Source organism: Urtica dioica, chromosome 6, assembly GCF_054948205.1.
Source record: "Urtica dioica subsp. dioica isolate 48M chromosome 6, U.dioica_male_clone48M_v1_H2, whole genome shotgun sequence".
Taxonomy (NCBI): domain Eukaryota; kingdom Viridiplantae; phylum Streptophyta; class Magnoliopsida; order Rosales; family Urticaceae; genus Urtica; species Urtica dioica.
Genome location: NC_142761.1, coordinates 44516909 through 44532693, shown reverse-complemented (window position 1 = coordinate 44532693; position 15785 = coordinate 44516909). Strand labels below are relative to the sequence as shown.

Genomic DNA, 15785 nt, shown 5'->3' with positions numbered 1-15785 from the left:
AAGCCATTCCGCGTTTTTTTTTTGCAGGTGACTATTGCATCTTAATCCAAAGATAGCTTGTGTTTTAAGTTTTCTTCTAGTGGCAATAAATAGGATATATCGGGTTGGGAAATCACTTGTAACATATTCCACTGAGTTAGAATTAGAGAGAGAAAGAGAGAATTTGAGAGATATTGTGTTGATTCTCGGAAACACAATTTGGGGGTAATTCTAGGGTTTCTCGGTTTCTTGTTCAAACTCATTGATTCATTGTAATTTCGTTGATAGTGAAGATCAGAGGCTGGAGTAGGTCGTTAGTGACCGAACCAGGATAAAGTTCGCGTGTGTTGATCTTTCCTTTTTCAAAGTCTTATCGGCGAGGACGATCGGAGATCTTTCTTGAAGTTTAAGGCATCTCATTCTTGAGAGATTAAACCAGAGATTGACGTAACATTTGATATCAGAGCCAATCTCGACAATCAAGACAAACGAAGATGAATTCAAGACGAGTCGAAGTAGAGCGCTTCGACGGAAAATGAGATTTCTGTCTATGGCGTATACGCATGAAGGCTTTGATGGTTCAGATGAAGATCGTGAAGGCTCTACAGGGAGAAAAGGAGCTGCCAAACTCGTTATCCGCACCAGAGAAACAGGACATCCTCGACATAGCGTTCAGTACCCTGATCCTTCATCTTGGCGACAAGGTTCTACACGAAGTTTCGTCGGAAAAGACTGCTTCTGGAATTTGGTCCAAGCTCGAGTCTTGATACACGACTAAATCCCTCACGAACCTGATCTACCTCAAAGGAAAACTGCATTCCTTCAAGATTCAAGAAGATAAACCTATCTCAGAGAGTCTTGACGACTTCAACAAAATCATCATCAATCCCGCAAACCTCGAAGTGGCCATCGACGATCAAGACCGGGCCGTGATGATCTTGAACGCTCTTCCCAAGTCATATTCGCCGCTCGTCGATGCCGTGGAATATGGAAGAGAAACCCTGTCTCTCGAGGAGGTTCAAGTTGCGTTGAAGGCCAAAGACCTTGAGACCAAGACCTTCGTCGTCGAACTGGATCTCAACCGATGACAGTTGGTTGACGATCGTGTTGAACTCATTCACGTGAGTGGCTACCCCGGCTCCTTCATCCATCTTCAAGTGGAAAAGCCTCTTCATCAGAAATACTTTGTTGTTCGCCGAGGGTTTCTCGTACATGTCCGTCAGGACCTTCATCATTCCCGCAGTGGTCTTCTCCTTTGCCATGTTGTGAGCCACGTTCTTTGACAGCGTCAGTCGAATAACTCCCAGAACCTGCCTGTCGAGGAGATTCCATTCTGCCTCGTCCATCTTTTCTGGTTTCTCGCTCAGCGGTTGATGAAGCTTTCTTCCGTACAAATAATCCTCGATCTGCATTCTCCGGAATGCATAGTCCGACCCGTCGAACTTCCCGATCCCGTGCACCGTGCCTTCTTTGCCTCCCATCGTTTTCTACTTCGCTTCTTCTCCACAGGCCGCACTCCGTTTCGATTAAGAAACTGCAAACCTAGAAGCTCTGATACCAGTTGTTAGGATTTTGACCTCGTCACTCTGTCGTCGAGCTCGTCAACTCGTCCAGTCGAGCTCGTCACCGATGTGGGTCGAGCTCGTCACCTCGTCCAGTCGAGCTGGAATGACTTCGTCACTTCGTCCAAACGTCTTTGGATTCAGTTCGTCAGTTCGCTCAACCGTGTTGGGTTAACTCTGTCAAAACCTCTCTCTCGAAACAGAAAACAAAAATAAAAGGAAGGAACACAAGATTTATAGTGGTTCACTTTCAAAGAGAAAGCTACGTCCACTTTGCCGCTGCAATACTATAAACTCAATTGGGAAATGTTACAAATACAAGTGTTTCTATTTTTTGGGTACAAAGGAATACAACACATAGCATCCTTTATATATACTAAGGAAATGTACAAAGTTACTATCCCTAACCGATGTGGGAATTTTTCCAATTCCTTAGATTAGGCTCCATCACTTGACATCCACCATCAACAATCTCCCATGGGGCAAGAAGAGTTCACTCGGCAGAGGTTCTTATGTCGAACTCGACGATGGGTGCGATAACAAGCTTTGAAGAAAGCCGCTCGAAAACATCCTTCGTACGGGCAATAGAAAATCGGACCCTCGATGGTCAACATAACCGAGATGGCGAACAAGACTGCGAACGGGTCCCATATGTCTTCATCATCTTCATCCTTCTCCCCATCTTCGTCATCTTCATTCTTCTCCCCATCTTCCCCATCTTCATCCTTCTCCCCATCTTCGTCGTCGTTTGAATCGTTTGAATCGTCGTTTTCGTTCGAGTCTCCCGATTCGTTCGAATCGTCGTTTTCTTTTGAGTCTGCCGATTCGTTCGAATCGTCGTTGCGTCCACTTTCATCTGTTGGATCGACATTGCCCTCTTTCTGGTCCATCTTTTCTGGTTTCTCGCTCAGCGGTTGATGAAGCTTTCTTCCGTACAAATAATCCTCGATCTGCATTCTCCAGAATGCATAGTCCGACCCGTCGAACTTCCCGATCCCATGCACCGTGCCTTCTTCGCCTCCCATCGTTTTCTACTTCGCTTCTTCTCCACAGGCCGCACTCCGTTTCGATTAAGAAACTGAAAACCTAGAAGCTCTGATACCAGTTGTTAGGATTTTGACCTCGTCACTCTGTCGTCGAGCTCGTCACCTTGTCCAGTCGAGCTAGAATGACTTCGTCACTTCGTCCAAACATCTTTGGATTCAGTTCGTCAGTTCGCTCAACCGTGTTGGGTTAACTCTGTCAAAACCTCTCTCTCGAAACAGAAAACAAAAATAAAAGGAAGGAACACAAGATTTATAGTGGTTCACTTTCAAAGAGAAAGCTACGTCCACTTTGCCGCTGCAATACTATAAACCCAATTGGAAAATGTTACAAATACAAGTGTTTCTATTTTTTGGGTACAAAGGAATACAACACATAGCATTCTTTATATATACTAAGGAAATGTACAAAGTTACTATCCCTAACCGATGTGGGAATTTTTCCAATTCCTTAGATTAGGCTCCATCACTTGACATCCACCATCAACAATCTCCCATGGGGCAAGAAGAGTTCACTCGGCAGAGGTTCTTGTGTCGAACTCGACGATGGGTGCGATAACAAGCTCTGAAGAAAGCCGCTCGAAAACATCCTTCGTACGGGCAATAGAAAATCGGACCCTCGATGGTCAACATAACCGAGATGGCGAACAAGACTGCGAACGGGTCCCATATGTCTTCATCATCTTCATCCTTCTCCCCATCTTCGTCATCTTCATTCTTCTCCCCATCTTCCCCATCTTCATCCTTCTCCCCCATCTTCGTCGTCGTTTGAATCGTTCGAATCGTCGTTTTTGTTCGAGTCTCCCGATTCGTTCGAATCGTCGTTTTCTTTTGAGTCTGCCGATTCGTTCGAATCGTCATTGCGTCCACTTTCATCTGTTGGATCGACATTGCCCTCGGTGCTCATCGTCCTGAGGAAGACCTGGGAATTCATCGGATGAGCCAGATAACTCCAAACCTAGGAAACAAAAAGATGTTAATCACTCCCCAAAAAAAAGGATCTCCAAGACAGTATTCAAAATTCACTTAGACTGGGCATTCTAATTTCAAAAGGAAAATTAAAATTAAAGACTCAAATGTGGCAGGTAAAGTACTTGCAGATAGTGAAGAAGACAAAGAGTGACAATCCATATCGTTGGGCATTCTAATTTCATTTTCTTTACTAGACTTTCGAGTAATCACATTTTCTTATGCATAAAACTCTTGATTCGTGTGTGGTTGTCAACTAAAAAGAATTTAAGAGAGAAACAAAAAAAACCATGCTTTATTAATGTTCTTTATATATTATGCCAAGAAAGTGGTGTTAAAAAAAAAAAAAAAAATTGAACCAATTAAAAAAAGGATCTCCAAGACAGTATTCAGAATTCACTTGTATGCACATTCTAATTTCAGAAGGAAAATTAAAAAGAAGACTCAAATGTGGCATTGATTTCAGACACATAGCTAATATCATGGAATTGTAAAAAAATAAAAATAAAAATAAAATAATAAATCCAATCCCAAGAGTGGTACTAGTTTTCTCTTTCGAATTTTTAACTCGACGAAATAAAATTAAGAAAAAAAAAAAAAAAAAAAAACTCGAAGAGAACTAAGACATAAAAATCAAGAAAGACAAAAATGAAATGAAAGAACTCTAAAATTCAGAAACGCATTTAAAAATCTGACCTAAATCAAAGAAAGAAACGATCTTTATCTTTATTTTTCATAAATGGGAAAAGGCGCGAGAAATTAGAAATCAAGAAATAGTCGAAAGAATGAACTTACCTAGCACAGACGGCGATTGGTGGTTGTTGGAGATCCGGCGGCGATTGGGGTCGACGGCGGCGAAGCGGTGATCGTCTCCGGCACCGGCGAGGGGGAGCAAGAAGTCGTACTCCTTCCTGACTGTGGGACCCAGTCCGACGTGGACGTCGGTCCACATTATCGAGCTCCACTGACCTAGAAATTAGGGCGAATTGTGGAGAAAGGGACAAACGAGAGAATGAAGGAATATTCTCTGAAAAGAATGATTTGATTGACTGATTATTCGGAAAAGAAAGCAAGGTACAAGATATATAGTCATGCCAGCAAGGCACGACTCTGTACAGTCAGCAACACACGCTGATAAGAGACTAAACGACTAAACGACGGACCAAGTAACAAAACGACATCAACCAAGGTAGTGACTTGCACAGCACGCAAGCTCACTCAACCAACTGCTATCTCGATACTCCCCCTCAAGATGGCAAATAAACATTCTTAAGAGCCATCTTGCTCAGCAAACCATGCAGAATAGGAGAAGATAAGGGTTTTGTAAAAATGTCAGCTAATTGCAGAGCAGAGCGAACCTGTAGCAACTTCAAGTCTCCTCTCTTGAGATGATCTCGAATGAAGTGACAATCTATTTCTTAGCTTTAAATAGACTATTAACCTGATTACTGCACATTTTGACTATTTTCTTAATTTTATGCAAACTTTGACTATTTTACAAATTCTTAACGTTAAATAGACTATTTAGCCAAATCACCATTTTAAATACAAAAGTTACAGAAGAAAAGTAATTCCATAAAATTAAATAAAATAAAAAGAAAATGTTACAAAAAGTAATCTGTATGTTTCATTTAAACTTACTCATTGTTTTGTGTTTTTTGTGTGATCTTTTTTTTTTTATGTATTGAATCATTGTTTCGAGGTCTTATTATTCTATGTTGGAAGATGTATGGACTTAATTCTATGTTGGAAGATATATGAAGTCCATACTTTCAGGTATCATGCTCTTTGGAGTCAAGATTTTTATTATGCAAAAAATCATCAAAAAGTTAGATCATGGAATATTGGATATATCTGCTTCACATATGTTTTCTGAAGTATAATTAAGTAATATACTGTTTGTAAACGTGATATTAAGGCAATTCATTAAAACCCAATGGATACATGATATTTTCCCAAAAAAAATAATAAGGCTACATACCCTTGACTTCAGAAGAAACAAGATGTTACGCTTATTTAAACAATTTATAAGCAAGCTGTCCAAAAAGTGACAAATTTTATACATAGCTTATGAAAGAATTGAAGAATAAAAATGGAAAACCAAACGTTTGATTAGCAGAAATATAAATCCAGAAAAAGCAAAGACAGATTATTGAGAGAAACATTCTACCCCAATACCCAAAAGTAATAATACCCAATTCAATCTTCTCAGACACCGGTTATACAAGCAAACGTCCCACTCTCTCTACAAATCCAATCTCATGGGAAAAAAAAACATATATTTGATTTTTTATATATATATATAAACTCTCCTTTGAGATCAAACCAAATCCGCAGATGTTCTTGTGGAGATATCTCGACGACCAATTCTCCTCATTGCGGAGGAGCATCGGAAGCTAAGGCCGGGAGTGGCGGCGGTTTGAGAAGCGGCTGAAGCGCCTTCACAACAATGCTCATATTCGGACGAAACTCCGCTTCATATTGAACACACAACGCCGCCACCGCCGCCAGCTGTGTAAATTGATTACACATATATTTTATATAAATTTATATTTCACATAGTGAATACAATTCGGATAATTCAAAAAAAAAAAAAAAATAAGAGTAAGACCAACCTTTGCAACTCCTTTTGGGGGATACTCTCCCTTTAGCTTCGGGTCCACGCACTGCTTGACCTTGTCTTCGCTCAACCTTGGTGTGGCCTGGGAAAGAAATGAGGACATATAATATGTTAGTGTCAAAATTGTCCAAATAAGAATATATACATATATGGTTAAAAAAAAAAAATAAATAAATAAAAAAGCAAAATATTGGACTGACCCAAGTCACGAGACTCTGTTGTCCACGAGGCATGGTGTGATCAACGGGTTTCCTTCCGGTCAACAGCTCTAGAAGAACCACCCCGAAGCTGTACACGTCGCTCTTCTGCGTCAACTGTCCCGTCATTGCGTACCTGAAACACAAGACAGTTTTACAAAACTCCGTTTCGTCACGATCCACGAAACCTTAAGAAAATTGAGCGCAATCATAACGAGACAAAAAAAGAGCCTTTACTCTGGGGCGTGGTAGCCGAAAGTTCCCAGAACACGGGTGGAATGTAGACGAGCGGCCATATCGGGTGCCTGATTCGAGAGATTGAAATCTGCAACCTTGGCTTTGAAGTCTTCGAAGAGAAGCACGTTGCTGGATCGGATATCCCTGTGTATGATCGATGGCTGAACCTTCTCGTGCAAGTATTCCAAGCCTCGAGCCGAGTCCACCGCGATCTTCACACGCTGCATCCAGTCCAGAGTAGGACCTGGTTGTGCTCCTTGAACTCCTTTTCGACCTGCCATTCCGTTTTCAACAACATTATATACACACACACACACACACACACACACATATATATATATATATATATATATATATCATAGTTTTAAAAGGCGTTTTCAAGGCGCGCCTTTGAGGCGAGGCGGTCGGAAAAAGCCTCGAGGCTTAAGCCTGGGAAAAAAAAAAGTCAACTTGCGCCTTTTGGTTTTTAGGCGTGCGCCTTGTGCGTACGCTCTGAAAATTTTCGCCCAGAAACGCATGAAATAGAGCAGTTTTTTTTTAGGCCCAATTTAAAAGTTTGGGCTTTTTCTGGGCCTTTTTTGGGTTTTTTCTTTTAAGTAAAAGATTAATAAAACGTAAATTAGGGTTTTTTTTAACACATAACCTGAATCGTAAGTCTAAAACTAGTATTTCAGGGTTTTCGTTATCTGATATAGATTAGTCTAAAACTGGTCTAAAACGTAGATAAGGGTTTTTTTGGGTTTTCATTGTTAAACTAGTATATGAAGGTTAAAACTAAGCATTATTAGTCTAAATTTATTTTGGGATGATTTCAGATTTATACAAAAAAATTAATTTATGCCTATCTTTTGAGGCTTACGCCTCAATACGCCTTGCCTCAAAAACAGAAATCGCCTCGATTACCGTTTACGCCTTTTAAAACCATGATATATATCGATCGACCGGGAGTCAATCCCAGTGACTGATAAGGTCCCAAGAATCTTCCTTACAACTAGACTAACCCCTTGACATTAGATTATATAAATGTATATGTGAAGACGAATAAGAGAGCCCATTTTACTAACCATGCAATATGTCGTGGAGAGATCCCATGGTGGCGAACTCGTACGCAAGCACGCGGAGATTCCCTTCAACACAATACCCAAGCAACTCGACAAGGTTATCATGTTTCAATCTGGAAACCATGGACACCTGAGGGGGAAAAAATATTACATATTGTTAGTAGGTACTTGCTACTAAATAACTATATTTTGGACGAGAATTTTTTTTTTTCATACCTGAGTTAAAAACTCAACGTTTGTCTCGGGCTCGGAAGAAACATCGAGCTTCTTCACAGCCACAGCTTTCCCATTGTTGAGGCTTGCGTAGTATACTCTCCCATATGATCCTTCGCCGATGAGTGCTTTGGATCCGAAATTGTCGGTCTTTTCTTTGAGTTCTTCTAGAGATAAAGCAGGTACCTCGATTGGCGGTGGAGCCTTAAGCACTTCAGGTTTGGCCTGAGGTGGAACTTTCTTATGGATCCCTATAATAGCACGGCCAAGATTTATGAGCTGAGAAGTATTTAATGCTTTTGATGATACTTTTTTGTGTAAAATAAATCTCAGGTTGAAAGAAAAGAATCTATATTATTGCATTTGGCATGTAAAAGCATATATTCAAAGAAGGATCTCAGTAGAGAGGGAATGAAATTGCAAACACTAGAAACAGATGGATAGAGCACATGGATTCATAATTAAAACTGCTAATTCAGAACTGAATTCTTTAATATTGTAAAACCGCAAAACACAGCACCAAGTTCTTAAAAAAAAAGAAGAAAAAAAATAGATATGTTATGTTGCTTATGTTTGTTAATAGTAAGTGCTTGATGGTATATTTAAAGATGGTTTACAAGCCAAATCATGACTATAAGACTGGTTTCGGAATATCTTTTTTATATTTATTTATCGAAATAAGGTCGTGAGCTATATATAATACACAACAAAGCTTCCAAGAGGTTTAAAGCGTCCAAAACCAAAAATACAACTAAGACTCAAAATTGGGGTCTCATTTTAATGATTTATAAAAATAAAATAAAAAAAACAAAAAAAAAACACCAAGTTCTTTAAAATAAAAAATAAAAATAGTCGCTTACATGCGTCAGTACTTAGTAGTAAGAGCTTGATGGTATATTACAAGCCAAATCATAACTTATAAGACTGGTTATTTATTCATTTATGGAAGCAAGGTCACGAGCTAGAATACATGAACTAAGATTCAATATCGGGGTGTTCTAATCTCATCGTCAATTTGTCAATAGGCTTTCTAACTTCGCAGAGGATACGTCAACACAAACCTTAGTAGTAAGAGCTTGATGGTATATTACAAGCCAAATCATAACTTATAAGACTGGTTATTTATTCATTTATGGAAACAAGGTCACGAGCTAGAATCCATGAACTAAGATTCGATATCGGGTTGTTCTCATCTCATTGTCAATTTGTCAATAGGCTTTCTAAATATGCAGAGGATATGTCAACACAAACCTTCAGAGTGATTTCTGGGGCTCTTGAGATGCTCGTTCTCGTTGGACTGGTAAGTCTCTTCGACGTGACAGTTGCAACAAAGCCAACGCCGCATTCTGTCTCTCTTCCTCGTCACTCTCGAATCCTCTTCACCACTTCTGTTCTCCAATCGCACAAAATATCCAGGCGGCGGAGCATGTGACTGATCAGAAAAAAAAATCAAATTAAATTCGGTTCAAAGCATTCTTAATCAGATAAAACTTTTTTTTCTCAAGGACATTGAAATTCAGATTATGATTTTCTCTTTGCATTGCCAGAATGTAAGATTCTGGTGACAAAGATATGCTGATGCTAATTTATGAAAATGTATATCAGAAAAGAAGAATAGAAAATTACGCGATGACGAAATCACGTTCGAGAATATGAAGAATAATTTTTTTTTTTTTTTTCAAATTAATCGTCGACAGTGAAGAAAGGAAAACCCACAGGTTCTTACCACCAGGCCGTGCCTCTGATAATCTCTCCTTTCCATCAACGAAAAGGAAATTCAAATCTCAAAAATATCGGAAACTCAATTCCCGATTAATTTTTGTTTCTTTTCCTTTTTCAGATACAAAATATTTTCAGCGACAGGAAAATCAAGAATCAGATAACAACAAGAACAAGAATAAACGAATTGAGATATAGGAGAAGAAAACAACAGAAAGAGGTGGTCAAATAGAGGAAACACAGAAAAGCGACAGAGATGAAAATGCTAAAATTAGGCGAAAAATAATGGATCGAGGAATCCAAAATTAGGAAGCGAAATCGTAACTCTCATAGATTGTGATTTAATTACCTGAGCTCTCTCTTTCTTTGTTGTTGAAATTTCCTAGGGTTTGCTTTGGTGGAGAGACAGATTGGAATTGGGATTCGAGAGAAAAACAAATGAGAAAGACAGAGATGCAAACGCGTCTCTCTATCTTTTCCCGTCAAACTTGCAATAAAAGCCCTTTCTTTTTCTTCTATAATTTTTAGAAATGTATTTACACGTATTGCGTTTAATGCAACAATAAGCGCTTTATGAATTTCAGATATGTGGTATATAAATAAAATAAATTTTCATTTAAGTTTTTTTGTTAGGCTCTAAAATAAAAGAAAATATAAAATAATAAAGCGGAAAGGCGGTGGCAAAAAGCAGAAGCAAAGTGGTGGGGAATCGCCAACGGTGTTCTCTTTGGCGTGATAAGAGTTCTTTTAGGTGTTTGCTGACTTGGCAATCTAAATTATTATGGTATTTTTAAAAAATTAGGTACAGTGCTAACGGTTACAAAGAGCTTTTTGTATTCTTTGTTTAATTGACTCATTAATATTAAAAGGTTGTGCAGTACACCAAACTAACAAGCGAAAGACCTTTCTAAAAAAAAATTAATAACAAACGACCTTATAAGATGTATTGATATTGAACGACCTAGTCCAAAAAATTTAAAATTTATAGAATTATTTCTCACTGTTCTGCTGTGCTGATCCTTAATGTTTATCTGTTAAAGCTTATTAGTCATTTAATTAATTCTAATATTATCTAGTAGTTAGAGTTTCGTGGTTTGTTAGCTTTACTGTTACGTTATCTATTTCATAGGATAGTCTGTTAAAGCTTCCTGGTATGTACGTGTATTTAAAAGATCAGTTGATCAGAGAAATATTATTGAGTATTCTCATTCTCTTGTTATCACGCTCTAATTTCTACATGGTATCAGAGCGGTTTTAACTCGATCTCAATGACCAAATACGGCCAACCTCAAGCCTTCGTCTCCTCATCTGAAACACCAATCCTAAACACACCTGAACAAACCTCAAACACCATCACTAGCCATAGATTAAATGGCCAAAATTACCTCCAATGGTCTCAGTCGGTGCAGATGTTCATATGTGGGTGTGGAAGAGATGATCACCTCACCGGAGAAGCTCAAGCTCCAAAGTCTGACGATCTGAAGATCAGAATGTGGAAGGCGGACAATAATATGGTAATGTCATGGTTATTAAATTCTATGACTCTTGAAATTGGAGAAAATTTTCTTCTCTATTCTACAGCATCAGAGATTTGGGAAGCTGCTCGGGCCACCTTCTCAGACTCAAAAAATACCTCGGAGTTGTTTGAGACTGAAAATCTCTTACACGACTCTAAACAAGGAGAAGCATCTGTCACTCAATTCTACACCACACTCACCAGGCTATGGCAGAGGATAGATGCGTACGATCAACATAAGTGGAGTTGCCCTTCCGACTCACTCATCTACTCAAAGATTCTAGAGACGAAGCAAGTATTCAAGCCGATGTCCGGCCTAAACAAGGAGCTAGATGAAGTCCGGGGGAGGATCCTAAGCATCAAGCCTCTCCCATCGCTGCGAGAGGCCTTCTCGATGGTCAGGCACGAAGAAAGCCGCCGCAAACTCATGCTGACGAACCAACTGGTCTCCGGGTCCAACTCACAAGATGCATCTGCCCTCATAGCCCATGAGGAATCACACGCACTTGCTGCCAAGGCTCCATACAACAGACAGCGGAAAGGCATACTGTACTGTGACCACTGCAAGAAGCCGGGGCACGCACGAGACACCTGCTGGGAGATCCACGGGAAACCGGCCAATTGGAAACCATCGAGGTACTCGAAGGAACCGGAGAGTCAAGCCAACTCAGCGTCAACCAGCCCATTCAGCTCGGAGCAACTAGAGATGCTTACATGCCTTATCAAAAGGGCAAATCAAAGCGTTGACTCTACTACTCCAGGTTCTTCAGGATTAATAGCACAAAGAGGTATATTACTTCGAGCTATCCAAGCTTTAACTGCTTATCATGTGAATACAAATCTCTCAAGTGTTTGGATCATGGATTCTGGAGCATCCGACCACATGTCCAGTAATCTAGATTTATTCACAAATTATACTCCAAACACTGAGAAATTGTATGTCACTATTGTTGATGGTTCTCAAGCCTTGGTATCTGGTACCGGAACAGTAGAAGTCTCCACGCTACTCACACTTAAATATGTGCTTTATGTTCCAAAATTACACTGCAATCTCTTATCAGTACACAAGGAGACGAGGGATTCTTGTTGCCTCACTATATTTGATGATATTTCTTGTTCTATTCAGGGAAAGAGCTCGGGGATGATGATTGGCAATGCTGAAATGTGCGGTAGACTCTACCTGTTGAAACCTGGCAACACAACCTACAAAGTGGCATCTACTTCCATTCTGAAAAATAAGTTAGATTCTTCTCAAAACGATAGAGATATCATGATGAATCACTATCATGATATCACTATCGATTAGGTCACCCTAATTTTGCTTATCTAAAAAAAATGTTTCCAAAGTTATTTATCAATAAAGATGCAAATTTATTTTAATGTGATGTGTGTCAATTATCTAAGCATACCCGTAGTTCATATAGCCCTAAGAAATATGAAGCTTCTAAGCCTTTTTCAACTATACATAGTGATATTTGGGGTCCGTCTCGGATAAAAAATATAAATGGGGCTAGATGGTTCTTGTCTATTATTGATGATCACATGAGGTTAAGTTGGGTGTACTTGATGAAAGAAAAATCTGAGGCTAGCTCACTAATCATACAATTTCATAGGATGGTTAAAAATCAGTTTGCATCAGAAATTCAAATTATACACTCTGATAATGCCAAAGATTATTTCAACTCTCAACTCAACCAATATTTCCACCAAACACATGGAATCATTCATACAAGTTCATGCGTACAAACACCTCAACAAAATGGGATAGCGGAAAGAAAAAATAGACATCTTTTAAAAGTTGCTAGATCACTTATGTTTACTTCACAAGTTCAAAAATATCTGTGGGGAGAAGCCGTTCTAACAGCTACTTTTCTTATAAATAGGATTCCATCAAGAGTGCTTAGATTCAAAACCCCATGTGAAGCCCTTAGTGAGTCTTTCCCTACAACCAAACTCATCTCAACAATATCACCTAAGGTTTTCGGGTGCTCGGTTTTTGTACACACATATGATCATAGCAAGTTAGATCCAATATCTATTAAATGCATCTTTATTGGTTATTCCTCTACACAAAAAGGGTATAAGTGTTACTCACCACAAAATAGAAGAGTCTATATATCATATGATGTTACGTTTCATGAAGATATGCCATTTTTTTGTCACTCGGAAAAACAGCAAGAGATACCGGCCTACACTCCTCATTCAGCCTCACAAAATGATCCTATGAGCCCCTAGACATCATCTCCGAAGCCCAAAGTGACCAAACAGCAACCACAAATGGCCTATCTCCAAGCACAATTCAGCCCGAGACTCACACATTTCAACATCACCAAGAGGCATCTCCGGTTCATTCCCCGCCTAGAGCCGATCAAATAGATCAAGGTAACATTAATCTTAACTCACATGTGTCTGAAAGTGTGGCAGATTTGGACATGCCCATAGCACTGAGGAAGCCAACCTGTGCCTACGGTCCGTACAAAATTCAAGACTACGTGTATTATGGCAATCTCTCTGTCAACTACCAAGCCTTCATCTCTCAAGTCGATCAAGTCTCCATACCAGATTCCATTCATGAAGCCTTGAAGAGTCCTGAGTGGAGACAAGCCTGAAGAGATTTCAGCTCTCGAAAAGAATCATACGTGGAGCGTCACAAAGCTGCCAGAGGGAAAGAAAACAGTAGGCTGCAGGTGGTTATTCACGGTAAAGCATAAATCCGATGGTTCAATCGAGAGGTACAAGGCTCGACTCGTCGCTAAAGGGTATACTCAGTCATATGGAATAGACTATCAAGAAACATTCGCACCAGTGGCGAAGCTGAATACAATCCGGGTATTGATGTCTATTGCCGCAAATTTGGAATGGCCATTATTCCAATTAGACATGAAGAATGTCTTTCTCAACGGCACGCTTGAAGAAGAGGTGTATATGGACTTGCCCCCAGGATTTGAAGATGGAAAGTCAGCCGATCAAGTTTGTCATCTCCATAAGTCCCTCTACGGACTCAAACAAAGTCCTAGGGCGTGGTTTGGAAGATTTACTCAAGTACTCAAGGCTTGCAACTACACACAAAGCCACGCCGATCACACCCTCTTCACCAAGCACTCTATACATGGGAAATGCACGATATTGAGTGTCACGTGGACAATATAATACTCACAGGTAATGATCAAGACGAGATTGGAAGACTCAAGAAAGTGCTCGCAACCGAGTTTGAAGTAAAAGACTTGGACCAACTCAAGTATTTCTTGGGCATGGAGATAGCAAGGTCCAAGGTTGGCATCACAGTATCACAGCGAAAATACACGTTGGATCTGCTGAAAGAAACAGGGATGTTGGGCTGCAAACCCTCCGATATTTCCATGGATCCAACAGTGAAACTGGAAAAACGAAGCACGGAGAAAGGAGTTGACAAAGGGCAGTACCAAAGGTTAGTTGGAAAGCTTATATATTTGTCCCACACTAGGCCAGATATAAGTTTTCCAGTCAGCATGTGCAGCCGGTTCATGAATGATCCCTCCGAAGTCCACTTAGAAGCTGTAATGAAGATACTCCGATACCTCAAGTCGTCTCCAGGAATGGGTCTGTTATTCAAGAAACAAAGCTTTCGTGACATACAAGTCTTCACCGATGCGGATTGGGCTGGCTCTAAAACTGACTCACGATCTACATCGGGAATGTGTTCCTTTGTCTGGGGGAATTTGGTGACTTGGCGTAGCAAAAAACAATCAGTGGTTTCAAGGAGCAGCGCCGAGTCAGAACTTCGTTCATTGGCCCATGGTGTGTGTGAAGGAATTTGGCTACGAAAGTTGCTTGAAGATTTGAAGATCACAGTGGAAGGCTCGGTTAAGATGTTGTGCGACAACAAGTCTGCCATCAGTATTTCGAAGGACCCAGTTCAACACGACAAAATAAAACATGTAGAGATTGATCGACATTTCTTAAGCGAGAAGATTGAAGAAAACATGATCTCCCTGAACTATGTCTCATCTCATAATCAAGCAGCAGACTTTCTCACCAAGCCACTGTCAAAACAGCCATTAAGTGAAAATCGGTTCAAGCTCGACTTAATTGATATTTATCGCCAAGCTTTAGGGGGAGTATAGAATTATATCCCACTGCTGTTCTGCTGTGTTGGTCCTTAATGTTTATCTGTTAAAGCTTATTAGTCATTTAATTAATTCCGATATTATCTAGTAGTTAGAGTTTCGTGGTTTGTTAGCTTTATTGTTACGTTATCTATTTTATAGGATAGTCTGTTAAAGCTTCCTGATATGTACGTGTATTTAAAGGATCAGCTGATCAGAGAAATATTATTGAGTATTCTCATTCTCTTATTATCACGCTCTAATTTCTACAAAATTGAAAGAAAAAAAAAAGTTAGTCCAAGTAGATAAGTTGCTCATTGGATCAAGGATAGCCCCTTTTTGAATTTACGGGTCGGGCTTGATCGGGCTTAATCGAATCTAAGATATATATTAAGTCTTCGTTTTCGTATAACGCCCTTATTTAAAGTTGAGGTTTATGTAAATATAATAGGTGTTAAGCAAAATTTTAAGGGCATTTTTGTTTGGATATTTAGCTCTTGAGTTATTTTTTAGAAATGATTTCTAATGCGGGTATTTTTCATATGTCCAATTTTAAATAGGCTCTTTAGAGGACGTCGACTATT

General features: G+C 39.6%; 1 protein-coding gene across 4 annotated transcripts; it reads right to left on the bottom strand.

Annotated features, from left to right (window-relative positions):
* Nucleotides 1-5646: 5646 nt before the first annotated feature.
* On the bottom strand, nt 5647-10183 carry LOC149394541 (protein CYTOSOLIC ABA RECEPTOR KINASE 5-like). Of its 4 annotated transcripts, none has more exons than XM_089617730.1 (8): nt 9950-10183; nt 9133-9313; nt 7885-8132; nt 7672-7798; nt 6608-6881; nt 6374-6506; nt 6169-6255; nt 5647-6064 (listed from the first exon to the last, which is right to left on the bottom strand). In XM_089617730.1, the coding sequence occupies exons 2-8, from the start codon at nt 9224-9226 to the stop codon at nt 5927-5929; spliced, it is 1101 nt and encodes a 366-aa protein (XP_089473856.1). In that variant the 5' UTR covers nt 9227-9313; nt 9950-10183; the 3' UTR covers nt 5647-5926. The 4 variants fall into 4 exon arrangements, with proteins under 4 accessions (XP_089473856.1, XP_089473855.1, XP_089473857.1 ...); XM_089617729.1 differs by lacking the exon at nt 9950-10183 and adding an exon at nt 9608-9780; XM_089617731.1 differs by lacking the exon at nt 9950-10183 and adding an exon at nt 9598-9729.
* Between the last annotated feature and the right edge of the window lie 5602 nt (nt 10184-15785).